The sequence below is a fragment of the Pezoporus occidentalis genome, unplaced genomic scaffold, assembly GCF_034315485.1.
Source record: "Pezoporus occidentalis ecotype Australia unplaced genomic scaffold, CSIRO_AGI_Poc_V1 ctg115, whole genome shotgun sequence".
Taxonomy (NCBI): Eukaryota; Metazoa; Chordata; class Aves; order Psittaciformes; family Psittacidae; genus Pezoporus; species Pezoporus occidentalis.
In genome coordinates, this window is record NW_026912940.1 from 3,098,251 (window position 1) to 3,122,896 (window position 24,646).

Here is a 24,646-nt window from a genome sequence, read left to right on the forward strand (position 1 = left end):
TTCCTTTTGCTTTGAAATACATACCAAAGAATATGTGAACCATGTTGGAGATATGTGCTTGCATACCATGGCAGTGAGCAATACAGAAAGCTTTATAATGTGTAACAGCCTATGACACAGAAGATAATTGTGAGCTACCTGTCTCTTTCCTTCCTAGATGGTACTGAACCCTCCCATATGCACTATGAAAATGATGAGAACTACTTCCGGGGCTATGAATGGTGGCTAATGAAAGAAGCTAAAAAGAGGAACCCCAAAATTAAACTTATTGGTAAATTGCTTCAAGTTTCAGCATATTACTGCCTTTTTCCTGCAAAATAAATTACATATCAGACACTTAATTAGGATATTTATTTTAATGGACAGATGTTTTGATGTTGTAGTAGATAAAGTAGAATCTCTGGTGTTTGATAAGCTTGCCTTGATGCTTTGCTTAAACTTACTGTGTTTTACTTTGTTAGAGAGCCACAATGTTCTTATGCTGTGCCACTGTAACAGGTAGCATAGGATAAGAAATGACTTATCATTTGCTTGTATCAAGTAGCGTTAATGCTTAGACTATCACAGGAATGGGTATAAGTGATATATCATGAGAGCTGAATTTCTGAATAATAGAGAAAAAAAAAGGAGGGATAAAATAAACTTACAGGAAGTATCAATCTGTAATTCCTGTACACACTAAATTACATGTTCTCAAAATAAACCCATCACCCCATCCCCACTACAGTGGTTCTTGTCTTCTGATTTGTCTTATGTACATAGTTGAGTTGTAAGAGGACTTTCCTGTCTTCCTGTTTTGATCATGGGTTGTGTATGTGCTGTGGTGCTACAAATGTGAAACCCTAGATTTTAACTGAAAGGCTTTACAAAATGTATTTCAAGTGAAACAAGGTAAGAAATCTATCAATTAAAAAGTATCTAATTCCCTCTGTTTCAGGGATCCAGGATTTGTGAAGTCCTGCATGACTTGGTGTAGGATTTGCTAGTCAGGTTTTGTTAGACAGGTGCTATGACAAGCAGTAAGCTTACCATCTAGGACTAATCTCTATTATTAACCTCTTTTTTTCCCCTCATATCAAGCTCTCATTAAAGAAAGAGAGTTGGCATTTCCATTAGCTTATGGTGTCTTATACGAAGTCAGCTGAAAACTTAGCAGGAGTTGCTTAGCTTAATTTGGTGTTCCTATTTACTACAAGATCTAGTAACATCTGAGACTTGGCAGTGCTTTTTCATGATCCTAATCTTTCTTCCTCTATTATGATCAGATCATCACTTCTTCTGAAATTCAGATTAACAATTTTTGGTGTTCAGTATTGATTCCTTTGTCTATAACTTTGAAATTTTTTTTCCTGAAGTTGGGCTTTTAAGTGTTGTCCTCTAATAATGAAGGTTTTCTAGCTAAAAAAAAAAAAAGGCAGCTATAAATGTTTAATCACAATTTATATTAGAGCATACTCTCGATTTAAGTTATATTTCATTGTCTTCACTGGAGCTATGTGAATTTGAAGTGTGTATCCACTACTTTTTAGGTAGAGCAAATTACAGCTTGCTATTGAAGCATACTGAGTAATGTAGACCAATGACTTATTAATTTGTTTTTTTTCTCTTTCCAGGATTACCTTGGACATTTCCAGCATGGATAGGGAAGGGTGAAAACTGGCCCTATGACTATCCAGATGTCACTGCTTACTATATTGTTTCTTGGATATTAGGAGCTAAACACTACCATGATTTGGACATTGATTATGTTGGGGTTAGTAAAGCAAAATCTCCTGTATGTATCTTCATTCCTAAGATCTTGGTCTTGTCTCTGTTGATTACTGGAGGAGGGAGATGGGGAGAGAAATTGTTTTGTAATTGCAGTTTTGGCTTTTTCTGTTGCAGGGTGGAAGGCAGAAGTTATGTTAGTTTGCAGTCTTTCTGCAGTAATGGCCATTAAAGCAGAACCAGTGTAACATGGCTAGTCACCTGCCTTTCCAATTCTAGAACAGTTATCAGAGAACTTGAGAATTCTGAAATCTGTTTGAGTCTTGGGCTTATATTTTTCTGCCTTGTTTGTTCTGCTTGGGTTTCGGTGGTTACTAGCTAACAAAAATGTTCAGTCAGAGATTGTGATAGTTAACATTGCTTCTTGGCATAAAATATGGTTGCTGTTTTTCCACAGGACAATCCTTTACAACTTCTTCCATTTTTACCTGCATTATTTATAGTAGGTAAAGGTGCATATGTTACAGTACTGTAACTACTGTACTGTGTTATAGTGCAATATATGGAAGTGTATTGCAGTATATATGTGGAATATACGGAAGAATACATGTCTGAGAAAAATCTCATAATTTGGAGATGAGACAGAACCAGACCATGGAGAAACACTTTTCAAGGTCATTATTTGACTGAGATTCAACTTTTTATTTTTTTCTTCTGATTAAGAAAATATGTGCCTAGGATTCTTCTAAAATCAGTCCTATAATTACTGAAACACTATTTTAGACTTCTAAGTGTTTTGATATGAGGCAGTTGTTTAAGTGCAGAAAAGCTGGAAATCATTTCAACAGTCCAGAACAAAGCTTCTGAAACTGTGATTCTCATCGCTCAAAGGAAGTCTGACCTTTCTGCTGTAATGTGGGAAGGTATATCTGATGTGTATCTCCTCTGGAATGCATCTCCCTTGGTGCTGATTCATTTCAGATGAGTCAGTCTTGCACTTTGGCTAACACAGTGGCACTGCAGCAATTCAGCTTGAGGGGGGACAGGGAAAGCAACTGCTGTTGTTTGTTCTCCTTACTGAGCTCTTAGAGTAGATGGGAAGTTCTGTACTTTACGTATTTCAGTAATGTCTGGTTTCTGTGTTGTTACTTCACGGTGGTTGGCCTTCTGAATTCTATACTTCTAAGAAAAGGGAATTTCTGCTTCTACAGGCAATGTGGTGACATTGCATATTGTCTGATTTCTTTGTGGGTATAATCTGAAATGCGGGAAAGCAGTGAGGCCTATGGAAGCTCAGAAACTGTCAACAATTTTAATGCTGTTCTGGTTCTACATTGTTAGTCTTTACTGCTCTTTTGCTTTATAGTATATATTATATCACTATTATTTGCTTTATGATGAAATATGCCTTTCAGTAAGTAACTTTATGATTGGCTCATTTCTGAAGTCGTGTTAGTGCTCATGCATTGAAAAATCTAGAAATACCAAAATCAAATGGACATATGCCATCTGTGAGAAACTGCTTGTACATGATTGGGTAATCTACAACTATGGGGGGGATACTTTCATCTTTACAGGTGAATGTGAGTTGCAGTGTTCATGTTGTGGTTAGAAAAAAGAAAGGTTTCTGATTATGCATTTTATTGCTCAGGATATCTGGTAGAAAGGAAGACCATCATTTCTCCTTTTGAATTTTGAGCTGTGTTTAGCTTAAACACTCTTTCTATAAAAGATGGAAAATCCAGACCAACAGAAATTAGATCATTTTGTGTCTCTTTACTTAAACTATGCTGGATCTGTCTTGTGTTCAAGTATGGGTACAGTCCTATGTAAATTAGAAAGAACTGTGCCATTGAATAACCCCACTGAGGCTGTAGGCAGTTGCTCAATATGTAACTTATTCTAGCTCTGTGAGTGTATGGCAGCAGGGCCCATTCATAGGACCACATTGAATCCACAATGTGTTTTTCAAAGACTTATAAAACTGTAGATGCCTCAGTAAGAAATGTAACTCTGCTGCCACCGTTGAGCTCAAGTAGGTCTGAAGTTCTTTTCAGCAAAAAGGCAACCAGTAGACCTCAGAGACAGATAAATAAGCAGCCATTTTGAGCTTTCATACAAAATTTTCCCCTGAAGAGCTGATAATAAAACCAAGGAGAGTGCTTTCCTGTAGCAAATGGAAACCACAGAGTTCATTAATAGATTGTGTAATCTTATGTGTACATAAATCTTTCATTAATCATGACATATCCTGATTTTTTTCTAAATGACTTTTTACTTTTCCATTTTAGATATGGAACGAAAGGGCATTTAATAGCAAATACATTAAGGTATGTATTTTTTCTTATTTCTCTAAAGTAAAATGTTTGTTATCGTATCCTGGGCTGCATCAAAAGGAGCGTGACCAGCAGGTTGAAGGAGGTGATCCTGCCCCTCTACTCTGCTCTCGTGAGACCTCACCTGGAGTATTGTGTGCAGTTCTGGTGTCCTCAATGTAGAAAGGACATGGAACTGTTGGAACAAGTCCAGAGGAGGGCCACGAGCATGATCAGGGGACTGGAGCACCTCCCGTATGAAGATAGGCTGAGAAGGTTGGGGCTGTTCAGCCTGGAGAAGAGAAGGCTGTGTGGAGACCTCATAGCAGCCTTCCAGTATCTGAAGGGGGCCTATAGGGATGCTGGAGAGGGACTCTTCATTAGGGACTGTAGTGATAGGACAAGGGGTAATGGGTTAAAACTTAAACAGGGGAAGTTTAGATTGGATATAAGAAGGAAATTCTTTCCTGTTAGGGTGGTGAGGCACTGGAATGGGTTGCCGAGGGAAGTTGTGAATGCTCCATCCCTGGCAGTGTTTAAGGCCAGGTTGGACGAGGCCTTGGGTGATATGATTTAGCGTAAGGTGTCCCTGCCCATGTCAGGGGGGTTGGAACTAGATGATCTTAAGGTCCTTTCCAACCCTAACGATTCTATGATTCTATGGTCTACGCTTCTATATGTAAACAAATAGCTTTTCTGTCCTTTTCCCTTTTACTTAGAAAAGGGACCTCAGTGCTACAACTACTTCATTTACTGGACTCTGTTTCTTGTAGTTGCAGGCATGGAATGCTAACAGGATCAGATTTCTAGATTTTATTTTTTGTGTGTGTGTGTCTGAAACTGTTATTTGGGACTTGAAGGGTGTCAATGTATGCTAAATGTTTAGGACCTCCACATTTTGATGAAAGCTGCAGTTGATGCTACTGAAGTCATACAAATTCTTCATCTTTATACTGGCTTGGATATAGTTATAAGTCCAAGATCTAGAATTATTCAAAATTCTGTAGCAAAGTACCAGTCAATATAATGCCCTTAAATTATTGCTACAGAACTCCAGGTTCTTATTTTATGGAAAACATAATAAAGGCTCTGTGTTTTTAGCTGTGCAAAATTAAGTACGTCCTGTTCTTGAAGCATTGGAAGAACATAGTATTTCACTTAAACAACCTTGACATATCTCTTAATGCTGCTTCCTGCTGCCTCCCTGCACTTCTTCAAAAACTCACTTCTGTTTGTTATGTTACATTATGTTGAAGTGGAATCTTAAGTACGAGCTTCTGCTTTTTTCATTTCCTTGTTGCTGCTTTGAGGCTAAGAAGCAATAACTTTACTTCTTAAAATTAAGAGTTAAATTGAATGTGCAGAAAAACTGTTGATTTTCTTTTTTCCAGAATTTGGCAGGGATTGAATCCGATCTACTTAGAATTAGTCAATTAGTGGCTTTTAGAAGAGTTTCACTTCTTATGGTTTGTGTACAGTGGATGAGGTTAGTCACATTTGTCCTGGCAACTTCTGTAGTTATTTTGTTTAAAGATTAGTTTTAGGAGAATGATAGGGAAAATGGTGTGCAACTGTTAAACTTGACATTACAGTAAGAGCAAAAAAAAAAAGTATCTTTAAGTATCTTTTCATGAGGCTGGCATCTGTAAAATTCCACCTACTCTGGAAAACTGCAAATGATCTCCTATAAAACTTTTATTTTTAAAATTATGTTTCATAGAATGCAGATTTAGATGATTATTCTTATAGCTGTTTCCTATTATTTTTGCAGTGCTTTGACTGAAGGAGGGCAGGAAGCACTGGCAGAAAGCTCTGTGTTGGTTGTATACCTTGTGCAAAGAAAGAGGAATACCTTATATCCAGATTTATGGGTTTTTTGTTAACAAATATATTAATCAATATGTTTTTAAAACTGGTTTTCTGGGTCCACTGCCACTACAGTAACTTAGTTTCCAAGTCTTAACCACCTTTTAGATCCCCTCTACTCTGCTCTCATGAAACGTCACTTGGAGTACTGTTTACATTTCTGGTGTCCTCAATGTAAAAAGGACATGGAACTGTTGGAACAAGTGCAAAGGAGGGCCACGAGGATGATCAGGGGCTGGAGCACCTCCCGTATGAAGATAGGCTGAGAAAGTTGGGGTTTGTTCAGCCTGGAGAAGGGAAGGCTGTGTGGAGACCTCATAGCAGCCTTCCAGTATCTGAAGGGGGCCTATAGGGATGCTGGGGAGGGACTCTTCATTAGGGGCTGTAGTGATAGGACAAGGGGTAACGGGTTAAAACTTAAGCAGGGGAAGTTTAGATTGGATATAAGGAAGAAGTTCTTTCCTGTTAGGGTGGTGAGGCACTGGAATGGGTTGCCGAGGGAAGTTGTGAATGCTCCATCCCTGGTGGTGTTCAGGGTCAGGTTGGACAGAGCCTTGGGTGACATGGTTTAGTGTGAGGTGTTCCTGCCCATGTCAGGGGAGTTGGAACTAGATGATCTTAAGGTCCTTTCCAACCCTAACTATTCTATGATTCTATGAAATCCTATTACATATACTTTACTCCACCACTGATTTCATTAAAGGTATATTCTAGGTTCCCGCTTTTGTAGGCTTAGGCAATTAGTTACTTTTAGATAGAAAGGTTTGGCATTAGAGTTTTCTAGTGACTAACAAAATCTGTTTCAGAGATAAGACCAATACACCGAAGTGTGACGCAGCAGGATATCTTGGCCTCTATATCAAGTTGTCTTGTTTCTTTGGGCATGTCAAGTAGCAAAACCTTGATGGTTGTGTAGATGCTTCAGATTTTGCCAGTGAAGGTACCTAAATCCCTGTCTAAACTTGTTCAGTGGGTGTGCTTGGAATCCTCCTGAAGTATACAACCCCAGTGTGTTTTCAGCTCAAACCATAGCCTACCTATTTTTAAAGCTAGGAAATGAGTTCATAGGGTGCTGTCTTTATGACAGAAACCCTTCAGGAAATAGAAGGGTTTTTTTTTGTAATAGATAGCCTCAGAAAATGTGGATTCCAGGCTTTTCTTTTTCAAAAAGAAAAGTGTTTAACTTATCAGGTATAGGCTAGTGGAGGAATCACTAAGGATACCTGTAATCTCCTAAAGGATAATCCTAATCATAGGTAAGTTATGCTAGTAGGGAAGAAGGGGGAAATAGTGTGTGTATACTTCAAGTAGAAATCTCTAGCTCTTCAGTATGTATGTTACAGAAGCAAACACAACAGAAATGAAAATACTTATTTGCAGGCTGGAATAAAACTGCAAGTAAGAGGGGACATAAATAGTGAGATTTTATTTATTTATTTTTTATTTTTTTCACTGACAAGATGTTATATTGCTTGGAATTCCTATGAGACTGATCCCTTTGTAAAAAGAATCATCAGAGAGAGAAGGCAGATTGTATAATTCAAATACTTATTCCACTATATCGCTGATTGGCTCTTTTTTAAAGACTGTTCTTCTGACTTCCTGTATTTCTTGTAAGGAGTAGAAATGTTCTGTGCTACTAAGCCTTGTGTCACCTGAAGGCTTTCACATCTATTTGTCTTGGCTTCCTAATGTGGGGAGAGTGAATGTGGAGAACAAAGTTTCCAGTGTAGGTGTGGCTTTCTACTTGTTAGCTTTTTAAATGCTGTTGAATTGGGGCTAAGCTTTTGGCTTCTAGAGCTCAATATTAAGGTTAAAATTTGATCTTAAAATCACTCAAATATTTGCTGAAAAGTGGTAGCCTTCCTCCCACTGTATGTTAATTGATACAAGGCTTCTTAAGTAGCACCTGTTTTACCATTCATTCTCTTACAGTCTGCAGTGTTGCATGACATCTTTTCTCTAATCAACACAATAGTTCTATTTGCAGTCTGTCATTTTTAAAATGTCTGTTTATTGTAATGTACTGTTACACACCAGGCATTTTCTTTAATGTCTGACAAATACATGACATAGATAAGCACTTGGTTATCTTGCTGAACTTTTACTTGTAAGAAGGTATTTTAGTTACTTCATCCACTAAGACGTTAATTGTGTTTCATATTAAGTAGATATTGCTTATAAATTCTTATCCAAGATCCCATTCTTTCAATTGTATTTTTAAATACTGTTAACTTTAACCTTGAAATTTAAGGAGTATCTGTATATAAACATGAATACAAGGAGTGGGAAAGTGTAGTGGTTTAAACCCAGCCAGACAGCTCGTTCACTCACTCCCCCCCCCTTCTTGCTCTCCCCCTACTCCTGGAGGGACGGAGAGGAGAACCGGAAAGAATGCAACTCCCTTGGGTTGAGATAAGAGCAATTTAGTAACTAAGGTATAACACAAATCACTACTGCTACCACCAATAATAACAATGATAAAGGAAATAATAAGGGAAGAGAATACAACACCTCAGCACCTGCTGACTGATAACTCTCCCCACCCCACCAGACCAAGCACCGACCAATACCTCCTCCAACCCTGCAGACTACCAGCCCTTCTGGGTAACTCTCAGTTACATCCTGGGCATGACGTGCTGTGGTATGGAATACCTCTTTGGTCAGTTTGGGTCAGGTGTCCTATCTCTACTTCCTCCTGGCTTCCCTTCCTCCCTGGCAGAGCATGAGGCTCACAAAGTCTTTGGCCAAACCAAAACATCCTTGTTATCAGCTCTGTTCTCAGGCTGAAAGTCAAAACACAGCACCGCACCAGCTACCAAGGAGGAGAAAAATGACTGCTGCTGCTGAACCCACGACAGAGAGCCATCTGTATATGTTGCTAAGGGGTGCATTTTGAGTGTCTACAGTTCTGTGTCCTTGGTACTTAGCTTTAAACATGGAAGTTCTGCAGCCTTTCTAGTTTTGTTCTTCTGAACTATCTCTATGGTTTGGCAGTTTTTCTGAATGTCTAGCTAGCTAGAAGGCTTTAAATTGCAAGGATCATACTGTAAGTATTCTACCAGGATGAATTTTTCTTCTGGTAAACTTTATACTTCAAAGGCTGAACAAAACTTCATTGCTACTTTTCTTCTTTTTAATAAGTTTATGTCCTTTAGATCTAGGCTTTCATTGTCACCAGTACTTGGACTTTGCTTTGTATTCTTATTTGGTTACATGTCAAAGCAGATATGCTCCCTATTCTCTTTCACATTGCTGGAGGGCTTCAAGGTTTCATGCCTACTGATCTTGAAATGGTTGGGAAAAAGCTTTCTTATAGATACATATAGCATGTAGGACATCATTCCTTTATATCCAAGGTTGAAAAAAAGGGCTTTAGACTGTGGACTAATGCCCCTTTTCAGGTGCAGCTGTATGTGAAAGCTGCTGAACATACTTTTTGAAACTTTATTTTTTATTGAGTGTTCAGATAAAACATCTTTGTATAATACCACCCCTCTGTAAGCCTGGTTCATTCTTAACTGTTAGAGATAAGTGTATTTTCTATGAAGTTCCACAGTCAGATATGAGAGGTTTATCATCTTTGGCAGTAAAATAGTAAGGAGAATCTAGGAATATGGAACAGGAATTCTCTTCTGTTGGCATGTTTGAATTCAAAGTTGACTGCCTTCAGTTTTGTTGTCAATAGGCAATTCCAGTTTTATGCATTGCATTACTGAAAATTAGTGAGACATATGAGAGTCAAATAGTGGCTAAAATTAAATGTCTGACACTTGCGACTTCAGGGATTATTTGTTGTTGTTGTTCAGTAAAATAACCTTTGGAAAAAATGTTTAGGTGCTCTTCCCTTGAAAAGGACGGATGTTTGGCAAGGTTTCTGTTGTAGATAACAGCAGAGTTACAAGGTCTTTTCTATTTGAAAACATCAGTCCCTGTTTTCTCAATATATTATTTTTGGAATCGGCTTAACTTTCACTTCTAATCGTTGTGGAGGTATGTCCATTTCAACATTTCCAGCCAGTCGTTGTTTTTGGATGAACTTGAGGTGACTGACTTTATAATAAATGCATTACATGAATTACATGCAGGCAATGGCCAGAATCAGTATGCTGAGATTGTCCAAGTGGAGTACACATACATATGCATGCCGGGTGTCAAAAGTCATCCAAGTGATAAGCCCGTTTTTGTTTAACAACTATCTGAATGTCATAGATTACCCTTCAGTGTTAAAAATACTTATAATTAACTTTGTCTTAGTTTGTCATTATGGTCCTCCTTTGAGGAGTAAGAGCTATTCTTCCCTGTCTTAGTCTGGAGACAAATGCTTCTACCAACTCCTCCTAGAGTTCTTAAATTGTTTTCAGTCTTAAATTTTCATGTTGCCTGCTTGATGAAGGCTGTACTTTAAGTGGTGTTATCTGTTACTAAGGTACTTCGACAATCTTTGGACAGACTGGGTCTAAGGAGCATTGGCATCATCGCTGCAGATGGAGATTGGAACGTTTCAAAGGAGATGATAGTTGATCCCTATCTTAATGATGCTGTTGAGGTAGTCGGGTAAGTGTGGGAGAAGGGAGGAATCTTAAACATTGCTTATTACTTCAGTAAGTTTTCATCTCCCTTTTGAGAAGTCATATATTCTTATTTCATACTTCCCAGCCGTTCACTACTTGTCACCATCATGTACAGTGGTGACTGATTGCTCTTTCTTGTCCTCATCTCTTCTTTCAGTTTGGTACTTGTGTAGGGTAACCTTACCACTCTTCCATGATCTTTCAAGTGTTCTGTTAGGAGCTGTGTCTTAGTCTTATCTTAGCACTAGCAAATGAGAGGAGATTTCTAGCTCTTCTGTATGTGCATCTTCAAAATCAGAAAACTCTTAGGACTCAACTGTTGGTCTGCAATCAGTTTTAATTTCAGGTGGACTTGAACTTTCACACTGGAACTTGTCACCCTGGGATTTGATGCTTGCACCGTTTCCTGTCACCTCCTAAAGCTAGGAGTTTGTTGCTTATCTGATGGCGTTAAAAGCTCACAGACAGACAGTGAAGTAGAAGTAAAAACAAGCATCCAAAGTTTGTCTTTAAACTAATACAGCCTATCAATTTTAGCAGCCAGGAATGCCCACTATTGCTGTTGTAGCAAATGACAGATTGATTGTTTGCCAGCACTCTGGCTCCATAATGCACTTTCTTACTGTGTTGCTTCTGTCAACTGGTTTGATGCTTATTTTGCTGCTCTTGCTTTTTTGGTAATCTCTGATTTCTCAAAACTGTAAGAAGGCTTTAAAAAATTGTAGCATGTTCACAGTGGAAATTACCTGTACGTGTATAAATTGTTCACTTGTGTTACATTTGTTAACTTGCTTACCTCTGTTACCCTTACTGTGATAAGGACATGGGTGTGGTTACTAGTGTACTCATCTATATGTAAAGGTGTGTGATGTGCTCCTAATTGATTAAACTAATGCATGGTTCAAAGGTTATAGCAAGTCAATTAAGCAGGGATTTTATAACAAAACTGCTTTCATATATGTTGAGCTTGTAAACACTGATCATCTGGAAGTGGCTGCCTGAGAAATACCAATTATAGTGCCAGCATTGAGTAACTCATTTGATTTTAAAACTTAGAACTTTTTCAGCTTAGGCAGGGCTTGCATCTCACCAAGTTATAGGGCATTAAGAAATGTTTTAGTTATGATTTTCATGGCAATGACACGTGCAGAATAAATGCACTGAGTGTATATGGTTCTTAATTCTTTAATGGCTTGACAGAATCAAGTCTAGGAGTGCCTGGTTTTGTTTATAGCCTTTAGGACAGCACATGTTTTAGTTGTTCTTTAAGATGAAAGGTCTTTTTGTCATAGGTTTTTCTTGAATGTCATTTGGATTTTTCCCCAACTGCCCCTACCCTGCTGATTACAAAAAATGAAGAGTTAGGAGAATATTTACTGTGCAATAGTGGTGTTGTCTGTCAAGAAATGGTTAGTTGCAAAATAAGAACATAGTGTTTCTCAGCCAATGTTGACTTTAAGGCACCACCTACCAGACAGACTTCTTGCTGACCTAGAAAAAGATAATAGTATTTAGCTGTCTGTCCTTCAAATGCTGGGGTTCAGAAAGTTGCTTAAAGTATGCAGTATCTGTATGTCTTAGATAACTGCGTGTAGTTGTTTGCAAAATCTGCTAGTCTGTTTTCCTGAAGAGTCTTAAATTATTTTCTCAGAAATCCTGTCCTGTACATTGTTCTGTAATCTCTTTTCAAGTATAACCCTCTCTGTGACTTTTTCTTGGCTTTTCCATTTCAGAATGAAAACCTGGGTTTAAATTTGTATTGTTTTGTTAATGTTGCATGAGTCTTTTCTAATACAACCATCAAATAGCAGAAACAATTGCTGCTGTTTCAATTTGTATTTTTTTTCCTGTCTCCTAGTGACATTAAAAAGAACCCAAACCAAAACAAAACCAGCAAAACCTAAAAGATGTGATAAATTTTAATTGATGTATTTAAAAGCTATTTGTCAATGACTGTGGCTTCTATGTAAAGGATTCTTGTACTGTTGATATTCATAGTTAATACAGTTTCAACTTTAGAGGAATCATTAGTCTTATGATCCAGGAATGCTTTCTCAGTTTAGTACAAAGAACAATCTTGGTTCATTGTTGTTTGTTCTTTCTGGGGTAAAAAATATTTGCTCTAATAAAGCGAGATGAATTGACTTGTCTAGTTATACTAAGCTGGTGGACTAGTTATAGAAAACACTGGCTTCTGGATTTATTTTAGGATTTTGACCATGCTGCTTTTGCCATAATTTTAAAAGGGATTTTTTGTATTACGTAGTTCAAATCACAAGCTAGAAATTTAATTTTGGATTTCTGTAACTGATCTCAAGACAGTATGTTTGTCTCAATTTAAAACAATAGATTTGACTGGTAGAACAGCCTTGTTTGGGTTGGTTGGGGAATTTTTTTTGTCCTTATTTCAGGGGATGTTACCTGTAATTAGGTAGAATTATTGACTAAGTTGGTTCACACGGGACCTCTGGAGGTCATCTGGTTGAACACCTCTTCATCAAGCAGGTACAATTAGATCATAATTGCTGGGTCTTGTTCAACTTTAGTATTGTCATGACCCTTTTAGGCAACTTATTACAAGTGTTTAACCATACTTATGCTCTTTTTTCTTTTTTTTTTTTTTTTTTAAAGTTTTTACTCCTGACTGAATTTTTCATCAGTCCACAGCCTGTACTGTTGCAAAGGATTAGTCTGTCTCAGGTGTAGGACTTTGTGTTTGCATCTGTTGATCTTGACGAGGTTCCTGTCAGCTTTTTTTTTTTTCAGTCTGTTTATTTCCTCTAAATATCAGCCCTCCTTTTCAACATATAAGCAATGTTGTGGGTTAACCCTGGTAGGCAGCTTAGCCACACATAGCCATTTGCTCACTCCTCCCCAGTGGGATGGGGGGACAGAATCAGAAGGGTGGAAGTGAAAAAACTGGTGGTTTGTGAGATAGACACCTTACTAAACAAAGCAAAAGCTGTGTGCAAGCAAAGCAAAATGTGAACTTCCTGAGTTTTATTAAAGACCTCAAACAGCATCATCCCTAATATAAGCTTATGGTGACATCACTAGCCATCTGCACCCTAGTTGGACTTTTCTGTCAACCATCGTGGGAGACTTTGCTAAAGGTCTAGGACATCCACTGATTTTACCTTGCCCTCACAGGTAGTCATCTTGTTGTAGAAAGCAGACCTCTTTGTCAGGCATAATTTTCCCCAGATAAATCCATGTTGACGTTCCCAGTCATCCTTCTGTCATTTTTGTGCTTGGAAGTGGCTTCCAGGAAGACTTGTTCCCTAACCTTCCTGGGGAGTGAGGATAGATTGATGTGCCTGTAGTTTCTTAGATCCTCTTTTTGGAAGACAGGCATTAAAACTCTTTTTCTCTAATCATCAGGAACCTCTCCTAATGTCTGAATACTTTAGCCTTTGTATATATGTTAAGTCTGCAAATCAAATGCTGCGTTATTCTAATGCAAGATGTAACAGTGTCCTGGGTTCAGCAGTAGCAGCCATTTTTCTCCCTCTTAGTAGCTGGTGCAGCACTGTGGTCTTGACTTTCAGCCTTGGAACAGCGCTGATAACACCGATGTTCTTAGCTGTTGCTCAGTAATGTTTACTCTAACCAAGGACTTTCTGAGTCTCATGCTCTGCCAGGGAGGAGGGGAAGCTGGGAGGAAGTGGAGACAGCACACTTGACCCAGACTAGCCTACAAACTGCATATTTTCTATGTAATAAATACAATGCTGTGTTCAGCCAAAGGTAACGCTTTGGGCTGGAAATCTTGCAGTTTCAGGCTACTGTCAGACTGCATATAAGCTAGTTCAGATTCTCATCTGTGGGGAAAAAAAAAATGTGCAGCACTGTTTCCTGCAGGTAGTGTTCCCTGTTAGAGAACATTATGTGTGGTAGAAATCTACAGAATGACTTGGAAGTTGTTAGGTGTTTGATGTTATTTGAGTTTACAAGTACAGCAAGCGCTGTTTAAGGGACCTCTCCACTTTAAGAAACTGCATCCTTAGACTCGATCTTACCTGATGTTTCAGATTTGTTTCATTGATTTTCAAGGCCTTAAAATGTCTCTGGGGAGGTGCAAAGTGGTTGCAATTTGAAAACTTGAAATAAAACACAGTTGAGTAGGAAGGTTTTTATGTGTCTGTTTTTTTTCTCATTGGTATTGTTTAAGAAGAGCTGCTCTTGTTTGTGTTGCTTCACTGTTAAACTGAAATAGTTGATTAGCAGGGAGAATATGGGGAATCAAATCCTTCTCTTAATTAAATGTTTACTGTGCTTTCACAAAGTTTATATCTTATAATTCAGTTGTCCTGTATAATACAGGACCCTGTACTGTAGTCCTTGTAGCCTAATCCTCAGCACTGTAAAATTGAAGTGGTTGATCTGCAAATAGAGTGTCTTGCATGAGATGTGATATGCTTTGTCTAACTTCATCTGCAGTTTTTGTGTGTCAGAAAATGAGTCAAGTGTTTTTAATTTTTCTGTTCATCATGTGCTTTGAGGTTTCGCATAGTAGAGGAAGATGTCCTTTGAAGGCACTTTGTGCTTGACAATCTATTACATTTTGTTTGATGTAGCAGTTGCTGTCCAAGTTGTAAAAATAAGAATCGAAACATTTTTTTTAAAATATGTTCAAGTGGTGCTGAAGAAGATGCTGCCTTTTCCAATAGAAATTTTTGATGATATGAAAAATATTTTTGTCTCTTCTCTATTCTTTGCTCTCTCTCTTTTTTCTTTTTTTTTTCCCCAAGCTCTTGAGATACACATTGGATAAGCATGGTCTGCAGCAGGTGAGGATCATAGCCAGCGATAGACTGTGGGAGCCCATTTCCTTTGTCTTGCTGCTTGACTCTGAGCTCCATGGAGTGGTCGATGCAATTGGGTAGGGGGTTCTCTCTTTTTTTTCTTGGTAGCTTATTCATAGTTTGTCTTCATCGTGCTTATTTATAACTAGCACAGCCAAAGATTTACCTCTCTATACTCTCACCTGCAATGAAAGGATTGATACTATAATCTTTCTTACTAACCCACATCAAAGCACATGGAATGTTGTCCTGGTAACAGCCTTAACCCTTTAACTGCATCATGAGTCTTCTCTTGTGTGGTCTGTGTCACACCTTTGACAGCTTGAAGTTTTTCTGGACAGTCCTGTTTATTCTGAGGGTTGTTTTAGCTCCTTTATTTGGTAAGCAAAAGGTTCTTCAGCTGTACAGCTTTTTAAACAGCTTTGTATTACTGTCTTCCTGGTCTGTCACAGAAATGGGTGTGAGCCAGAAGTGAACTTCTGAATCATTTTTCAGTTACAATAATGTCTTGATTTTTAATTCCCATTTTGCTTGATGGGAAGGTTGTGTTTGGAAAGCATGTAGCCAGCTGACTTGTTTTGCTAGTTCTGGGTTTCACTGTATGATGCTAATATTTTGTGACGAAATTTGAGATTGATTACTGACTTGTCGGCTGAATGGAAACGTGTAAGACCTGCTTATTAACTTTTTATACTAGCTCTAAATTTTAATTATGTTCCTTAAACTCACCTGATCCAATCACATACATCAAATGTGTCTTTTCCTTGCTTCATCTTGAGTCTTTTCCGTTCTTCGTTATATACCTGACCCATAGGAGTTGTAGATATGAGGGCTTTAACTCCAAATACAGATAGGCAGTTAGTGTCCCCTCAAATGAATTCCCCACCCCTACTTTTGAACAACAAAAAGTATCCTGGCAGTATTTTGCCAATGGAGTCTTGGATCATGTGTGGATCAACAAGTAAAAGGAATTGTGAACTCCCTTTAACTGGATACAAATCTGCTGTAATTACTGTGGTCCCAGTGTAGTAGGTATGCTTCTTTTCTGTTTTTTGGCAGCTACAAGTATGCACCCAGAGTCAGTTCCTGAAGCTCAACTATTTTTAATCAGTCTCAGTAAACTGTAGTTGCTTAACTCTTTGGAAGTATTTTACATCCCTACTCTGATTCAGTCTTAGCAGGGAGATTAAATACTATCTTGTGTAGTAGATAATCAGTTGCCTGCTGGACATTTAGTGGTGCACATCATGGTATCTTAAAAAAAACAGAACAGACCCAAACCAAAAAAATCCCAAACAATGAAACAGCCAAAACAAAAAACCAGAAAAAAACTGGTGGTTGGCTTTCTTTTTTTACTTGAAAATATAAAAAGTATTTCAGATAACTGGGATTTTAAATGAATGTACATAAAATCAATTTTGGACTAGCAATGTGATTTGTGATCTGTGAGGTGTCTCAGACAATCTGGATGGGAGATTAATTGTAATTCTCTTCCAGCTACTATTTTCGTTGCCTTTTCTCTGCCAAGATCCAGTCTTTTTCCCTTTTTCATGATATACATCAATTTTTCCTCTCTCTTTTCATGTTTTTCTCTTTTGTGGCTTGAATCTCTGCTCTTTTGAGCAGAGAATCTAAAATCCTGCTGCTTCTGATGAAGCATCATAAGAATGATGCATAAAGTCCCATCTTTTCAGGCATTAAGAAGGGTAGGTGTTTAGGAGTCTGGTTTTTCTGAAACATTAATGTGGATACTCAAGTCTCCAAATGGTAGATGTCCTTGAGTGGACCAATTACTGCCTGAGAGTAATTGGAATATAGTTTCTGTTTTGTAAGAGTTTTCATTTCCAGTGAAGTAAAAAGATTATTTTCGTTACTGAAGGAGCAGAGCATGCTGTTCTGGAAACAGCTACTCTGCTGTCCTTTGCTGTTCAGCTTGTGTTAGTTGTTGAGGCTGTAGAGTGACATAAAATGTCTAAAAGAGGGCTGTAGCATGATCTAGTGTTTTCTTTAAATATAAATCACAAAGTTCAACATAACCAATCTCATTGCAGGTGTTCTTTTTGTGCATTTGAGTGTGTCTTTTTAAAGGATACACTTCCAGTGGTGTTAGAAGTTAAAAATAATAAATTGGTGCACTTATTAAAACAAAAAAAGATTAGTTTTCATACGGTGCAAGTTACACACACCTTAGTCTTGTCCTATACTTTTTAAGGACCAGTTTAGATAGTAATGAAAGAAAAAAAAACACTGCCACCTTTTGGCTTAACATCAGTGTAAGTGAAAAGCAGTACAGTATAAATTTTATTCATTAACAGTAATAGAAATTGCATCTAAGAGCAGAGAAAAATGATTCATTTCTTAACTGGTGATGGAACTGTCTTACCTGATTGTGTATCAGCGATACAAAATAAGAATGTTGTAAGTGTGTGGGTTTTATGTGGAGCAAAGCTGCCAATAAAGATACGCTGAAGGAGTCTGCCTCTAAAACTTCTTTATTCTCCCTGTAACTTTGACACTGCTTACCAGTTTATTTCCATGGCTTTAGTGTGTTTACATTGATTTTTCTTCTCTCTTGTGTTGGTGTTCCTGTGTAATCTTATTTATGTAAAGCACTCTATACCCTGCTTTTGTTTTGTTTTCTTTTTGTAAAGTACAGCTTGTATTCACAGAAATGTTGACTCTTCATATTTAAGAAATAGCTCTTTAAGATATGGAGTGTAGAAAGACAAATTATTCTTTCTTTGCCTTGCCTTTGCAAGCTACATATTTATGCCATTACAAAGAAGTTTGCTTGGTATTTGAGTAATACTTGTGTTTCCATGCCAAAGTGGAAATACAATAATCTGTAAAACAGAGAGGAATGTAGATAAAAATCTCTACTATCTGTTGCCTTATCATCAGTGAAGCTGTGTATGAAGGGCAGTAGGTGAAATTAATGGAAAAAAGCCCCAACAGTCAGTCTAGAAAAAAATGGTGTTTTTCATGTCCCTGTCACAGATGTATTGATTTGTCAAATTTCAGGCTAATAGTAAAGGAAATATTTATCCTTTCCTTCTCAGTGCTGATAGTTTCATTTTAGTGTATGTATGTAATGTGTTCAATGAGTGTGCTAACTGCAGGGAAAATAAGAATCCTGTTTTCTGGCAGCGATTTTAAAGATTTTATTTCAGTCAGACTAATCTGGCACACTGGATCTATGTTGTGATTGAGTTTAACCAGTAGTCTTCATTTGGGAGAAAGCATCTCTCCTCATACTAAGAAGTATTTTGGAAAGAGCATTAGCTTTCATTATATGCTTCAACTATTTTCAGTTTATACCTCTGTAGCTTTCATAGTCTAATGAGCATCCCTTTTTAAGGCTGAGTTTATTAAAAAAGTGTGTAGAACTAGCCAGGTTCATGTTTAGGTCCCTAGACATTCATACACTTAAGTTCTTAGCACTGTATCCTACTGTTGATTTTATAATCATTTATGGGTTTGTTTAAGGTAGTACAAGGTAGCATGTATTTTGTCTATTTAGCACAGAACAGTTATGAAAATCTTCAAGCTCCATTTCAGGATACAGCTTTGCTTTAGCAATTTGCAGAATTTGCATGATGTATTTAAAATGAGGTTTACTTACATGCTGACATATGTCAGAAGAGATAATCATCTACTGATGTAAATACAATAAGCTACTGAATATTACACTTCTCTCTCAATCCATTTCCTTTTATTCCGTTTGTATTATTCCAAAGAAAATTTGTTCTTTCATTTCAGTTTGGAGTAGGTGTAGCATTGCTGCTGAACAAACTTCCAGACTTTCATTTTCTGTTTTTTGCTAAGTGCTTTTTCTTCTTAAAATATTGTGTAGGGCTCACTATCCTGGAACAAAAACAGTGCTGAATGCCTTGTTAACTAAGAAGAAACTGTGGTCTTCAGAAGATTACAGTACTTTCAATGATGAAGTTGGTGCCGGCTGCTGGGCTCGGATCCTGAACCAAAACTATGTGAATGGAAACATGACCTCGTAAGTGTTGTTCACTGTTGCTTGCTTTCTCAACTTCATATGTAAGGATTGTTTAAAGTACTATATAACACATGCATCTGCTATGGTAAGATAGTAGGTAAACTGAAACTCTCCACTCTCGTTCTGAATTTTAATCTAGTAAGGTATGAAGTCTACAGTCCTTACCTCTTTCTGGGGTAGAAGTCACACAAGTTTTAATGTATTCTTAAGTTACTGTTCCACAGTATCCAATAGCGTATGCAGGTGAGTTCAGATGCCTTTGAGACTGATAATATTTGTTTAAAAAGAGAATGTTCTTAAGAAGAGCCAACAACTTAAAAACTTTGGAAGAAAATAGTGCTGAAGCTAATTTATCTGTATTTTTCTGAAGGTCTTTATCAGGTTGTTTTCAGTTAAAAGTAGTAGGTACAGATACAATTATCTAGTTTTTCCACGCAACTTCTTTCTCAGAATTCATTCTAAGACAGGCTGTAGTCTTTTGTTATGTTTACAATTTCCCAGATGTTTTCTTTCCAAACAGAAATCTAGAAGAAAGCTGTTCTATTTAGTAGGAAAATGCATAACTTGAAGTTACAGAAAACATAATTTGATGTTTCCTGTGCAACTGCTACTAATCTAGAAAAAAGAAAAAAAAGGCCAAAAGAAAATGTAGGCATAAAAATCTAAGCAAAATTATTCAAAGCTTTTAATTTTTTTTGTGTAACTTCATTTTGGAACAACAAAGATAAGACTTTCTGTCTGAAATGCTTGAAATAGAGCACAGCAGAAAGCACTAAGGTTGGAAAGGTTGGGTTTTTTCCCCTTAAGCTTCTTTTTGTTGTATGCTGGAGGAGAAAATAAAAGAAGATTAAATTCTTGTATTAAATTCATCTAATATTGTCCATATGAATGGAGCAAACAAACCTGTTTTTCTTCTAGAACCATTGCATGGAATTTGGTGGCTAGCTATTATGAAGAATTGCCCTTTGGTCGATGTGGATTAATGACAGCGCAAGAGCCATGGAGTGGCCACTACAAAGTAGAAGCTCCTATCTGGATTACAGGTAAAAAGTTTGCAGTCAAAAGTTTGCTGTTCTAACACAGGGCATAATGATATTTTCCGAGGCCTTTATTTATTTAGTGCATTTAATTTGGTACAAAAAATTATACTTGTAAAAGTAGATTTGTGGAAAGCCTTGTGAATACTTTAAAAAAGAAGAAGAGAAAATCTCCTTTAATAGACAGCAGAAAGATCTTATAGCAAAGGAAATCTTAATATGTGACCACTAGGTACATAAGAAATTAATACACTACTGCCTTTTATAGCTGTTAAAATATTTTGATCTGAAGTGCCCATAAAGGTAGTGTGCTCTCCTAGTTCCTTTCCTCCTTTTCTTAATCCCTAAGTAGACATTTGATGTCTATCAATTTAGGAAAATAAAAAGAATCTCTGTATTCTTGTCCTGCTGGAGATTCTTGGCTTGTGTAAATTAGCATTTCCTTGTGCTTGGGGAAAGGGGAGTATGTCTGTAGCCACATGGATTCACTGGCTACTTTGTAGTCCTTCTGTAATATCTTAGGGTCTTTGCCACAGTTCAGTAGAGCAAGTAGCATGTGCAATGCCATAAAGGAGAAACAAGGCAAAAGCCTTCATTTTCAGTCTTCAGCTAGTTACCTGCATATGTAAAAGCATTTTAAAATATAAGAGAGATTTGGGAAAATATACAAATTTTGATAAATATTCATATTGCATGTACATGATTGACTTACACAGTGGTGTAGTGTTTTCTTTCTGTCTAAATAATTGGTATAATTTTTACTGTTTTGTCTGCCACAGAGTTTATTTTGTTTTTAATTGTGCTTGAGCGTATATTCATTAATCTTTGTTCTTCTATAGGTAAAAGTTGTTTTGCAACTTCCATTACTTTCTTCCCAAAATCAAGTTTTTGTTCTGTAAGCGTGTATGAGAGAAATTTTAATTCAGATCACAAACGGTATTATTTTTTATTAAGACTTAATTATTTTCTTCTGATTTTTGTTCTGATTTGTCTCAGCACACACAACACAGTTTACTCAGCCAGGCTGGTCGTACTTGCAAGTGGATGGACACTTAGAAGGAGGTGGCAGTTTTGTAGCCCTGACAGATGGCCTAGGAAACCTTACCATCATAATTGAAACTATGGTATGTGTATCAACAATTCTGATAAACTAGAAAAGACAAAGGAAATGTCTTCTTATTAATAACCTGTCCTGATTTATGTAGTTCATTATCTCTGAAATATCTTCTCTAATGCTTGTAGCTTTGTCAGTGAGAACACTAAAGGTCATTTTTTCTATCTAAACTTACATCTAAGCTAGAAAAGCTAGTTGAATCTTCCTGAAGACTGATGTATATATCATCTTTTTAGCAGAAATTAGCTTTAATTTCATGACATGCCCTGGGAGGAAATTAAATCATGCTTTTTTTTTAAAGCAGTACTCAATATTACACTGGTATAGTTGTAGTTATGAAGATAATAATGAAATAAATGGCTGCAAATTGGTCCTACGTTGCTGTCTTAATTTCAGTTTATGCCATATGTTTTTCATGAACATTGCCAGGTGATGCATTCCGCTAATGTATGTTACTCTGTTGCCTTATTTTTTGTTCAGACTTACAATCACTCACAATGTATCAGGCCTCCACTGCCTCATTTCGCTGTGAAGCCTCAGAGAGCAACTTTCTACCTCAAAGGGTCATTTGTAAGTATATCTTGAATACGTTTGGTCAGTCTTGTAGAATGAATTACTATCCATAATCAAATAAATGCAAAACAATATTTCAGGTTAGCAAGGAACTGGAGTTCTTTACCTCCAGTACCAGAAGCTATTGCAAACCTGGAAAAGTGTTAAGTATTCTGGTTCTGCTTTTTACCCTGAGATGTAACATCATAACTGAATTTGTAGAATTATTGCCTCCCTGCCTAATCATCTATGTATTGAAGAAGAAATTCCCCAGAGCAGAAATGCAATTGGATTTTTCTTTAGGATTTATTCCAAGGGTGCGTGCTCTGTTGTGCTGATTTGCTTGTTTTTTTTTTTATTTATTGTTTTTTTCTTTACTTTTTTAAATATTGTGTTTCATTATAGTACATGGTAAAAACCCTTCAAGTGTGGCATTCTAGACTTGATTTTGAATCTGGAAGCTCTAGTCTTTTCCAGAAACTCCATCCTGTAAAGGTAAGTCTATCAGTTTTAATTACAGTTTCTCTGCAGTTTCAGGTGTTTCTTCCCCCTTTGCTGGAACTCCTTGACTTTCAAGCCTAAACTGCATAATTAGGGCATGTTTTATTAGCTCTTTTGATGACAGTTTTACTAGCTGTATGTAAGCTTACCTGGAGTTAATAAAGAATTTGGGGGAAAAGAGATTTTCAAAATAGCTCAGAGATATTAAATGCTGAGGCAAGAATACAGGATTTTTGCCTTAAATCAGGACTTTAAAAGGTCTCCTTTAATTCAGGAGCTTGGGTATTTTGTTATTTAGTTTGATTTTTTTTTTTTGCAGCTTGAGCTTTCTTTAATTCCAGGTGTGGAAGGGAAGTTTTTCTTTAGATTTAAATGTGGATGAAGTTTATACATTAACCACACTCAAAACTGGGCAGAAATGTGGTTACCCAGAGCCTCCACCACCTCAGCCCTTCCCTTCGAATTACAAAGATGATTTCAATATTCGTAAGTCAGAATTCTCTTATCCAAAAACTTAATTCACACACAGATATGTCTTATGTATAAAGGCAATAATAATTATGTTGAGTCCCCTAATGGAATGGTCTGAATGTCTGTTTTGTTTTTGTTTATACCTGATTCTCTAACGAGCTTACACCTGTATTCTTCACTTGCAATGAGGTGTATTTAATTCTGTGTCTTAACCAGGAGGTCACTAATAGTTTTAAAATTCTTGATGCAAATCATATAGCTCATCACAATAGTGAGCTAGTTTTTGGCAGGAAGATAGAGAACATGATAATTTACTTTGTTCGTGTATTTGAAAAACTGGGGTCTGCTTTAAAACAAAACCAAAACTAAAATCCCCTTCAAACTCCCAAAACGTCAGCTTTGGAGCCTGTGCTTTGATAAAGTCAGTCATAATTCTAGAGAATATTTTCAGAAAACAAGAGTACAGAGAAGAAAAATTATGTTTTGGTGTTAATGTGTGTTTTATTTTCTCAATAGGTAATCCACCTTTCAGTGAAGCCCCAAATTTTGCAGATCAGACAGGTGTATTTGAATACTTCATAAATGCTTCTGACCCAGGAGATCATGTGTTCACGCTCCGCCAGGTGGTGGTCCAACGACCCATCACTTGGGCTTCTGATGCAGATCAGACCATCAGCCTCATAGGAAATTTTAAGTGGTATGTAAATATACTATATTCTTGTGACATCTGGGGAAATGTCCTTCTTACCAATGTGAATTATGATCAGTTAATGTGTCACAAGCCTCATTTCTCTTGGATAGCAGGCTTTTGCATTCAGACTTTCTGTACAATGTAGAAATGATGACTTAAAGGGACTTTAAAAAGTCATTGAGCCCTGATCAGGGCTATTGCTAACTCTAAGAGATCAGCTGAGTCTTTGTCTAAATGATTCTTAAAAATACGCAAAGATGGAGAGTCCACCTTGTCTCATGATAGCTTGGCCCACTGCTGCACTGTCTTGGAATATTTTTAACTAATGTCCTGCTGGGCATATTTCTTCAAGCTGATTTTTCAGAATAATGGGTCTGGGTAGGCAAACTAAAAAGACCAAATCAAAATCCTGATTTGAAGTGTGCAGTGAGTTTCAGTATGTTTTTAAATGGACAAAAATTTAATTCCGTTTAAATTAGTTAATTTTGAGTTTTCTTGCTTGATTGTTCGCAATTTGATCAATCTCATATCAATGAATAGCTTTGGTATTCATTTGGTTACCTGTTGCAGGCTGCCATCTTCTGAGCAGTTCCTAGAATTGTGTGGATTTGATTCAGCTGCTGCTTAAAAGTTTTAGTTGTGGGTAAACATGACTGAGATTTACTGGCTTGATCAGAGTATGATTATGATTGAGGAATCAAGCAGCATATTTTAGCATAATGTTTATTTAAAATTAAAAAGCCTTTGGGAAAGAGCCTGTTAACTAATTGGTTTACTAATACTAAACAGTAATAAACTTTATGCTTAAAACTTTTTCTTCTATTTGGAATTCTTTTCGTATGTTTCTTTAAAAGGCTATTCTGTCTGTTTTTTTTTAATTTCGTTTGATTCAGTCATTGATCCCTCAAATGCCTGAAGTGTCACCTCAGGAAAACCAAATAATCTCAACATATTTGAACATTCTGTTTAAAAACGTTTGTCACAATTAGGATTACTAAATCTTT

General features: G+C 36.9%; 1 protein-coding gene across 3 annotated transcripts in view; it reads left to right on the forward strand.

The window, feature by feature from the left end:
• The window catches only part of GALC (galactosylceramidase), a 34,622-nt gene that overhangs the window by 4,949 nt on the left and 5,027 nt on the right, over positions 1–24,646 (forward strand). For 2 of the 3 annotated variants that reach the window (XM_062638848.1, XM_062638865.1), the window contains 11 exons: positions 158–271; positions 1,614–1,753; positions 3,999–4,037; positions 15,214–15,344; positions 19,121–19,276; positions 20,195–20,319; positions 21,310–21,437; positions 21,908–21,997; positions 22,385–22,474; positions 22,822–22,966; positions 23,468–23,648. In XM_062638848.1, the coding sequence (XP_062494832.1) occupies positions 158–271; positions 1,614–1,753; positions 3,999–4,037; positions 15,214–15,344; positions 19,121–19,276; positions 20,195–20,319; positions 21,310–21,437; positions 21,908–21,997; positions 22,385–22,474; positions 22,822–22,966; positions 23,468–23,648 (1,339 nt within the window). Of the gene's footprint in view, positions 1–157; positions 272–1,613; positions 1,754–3,998; positions 4,038–10,317; positions 10,446–15,213; positions 15,345–19,120; positions 19,277–20,194; positions 20,320–21,309; positions 21,438–21,907; positions 21,998–22,384; positions 22,475–22,821; positions 22,967–23,467; positions 23,649–24,646 lie in introns of all 3 variants that reach the window. The other variant, XM_062638856.1, reaches the window with a different exon arrangement.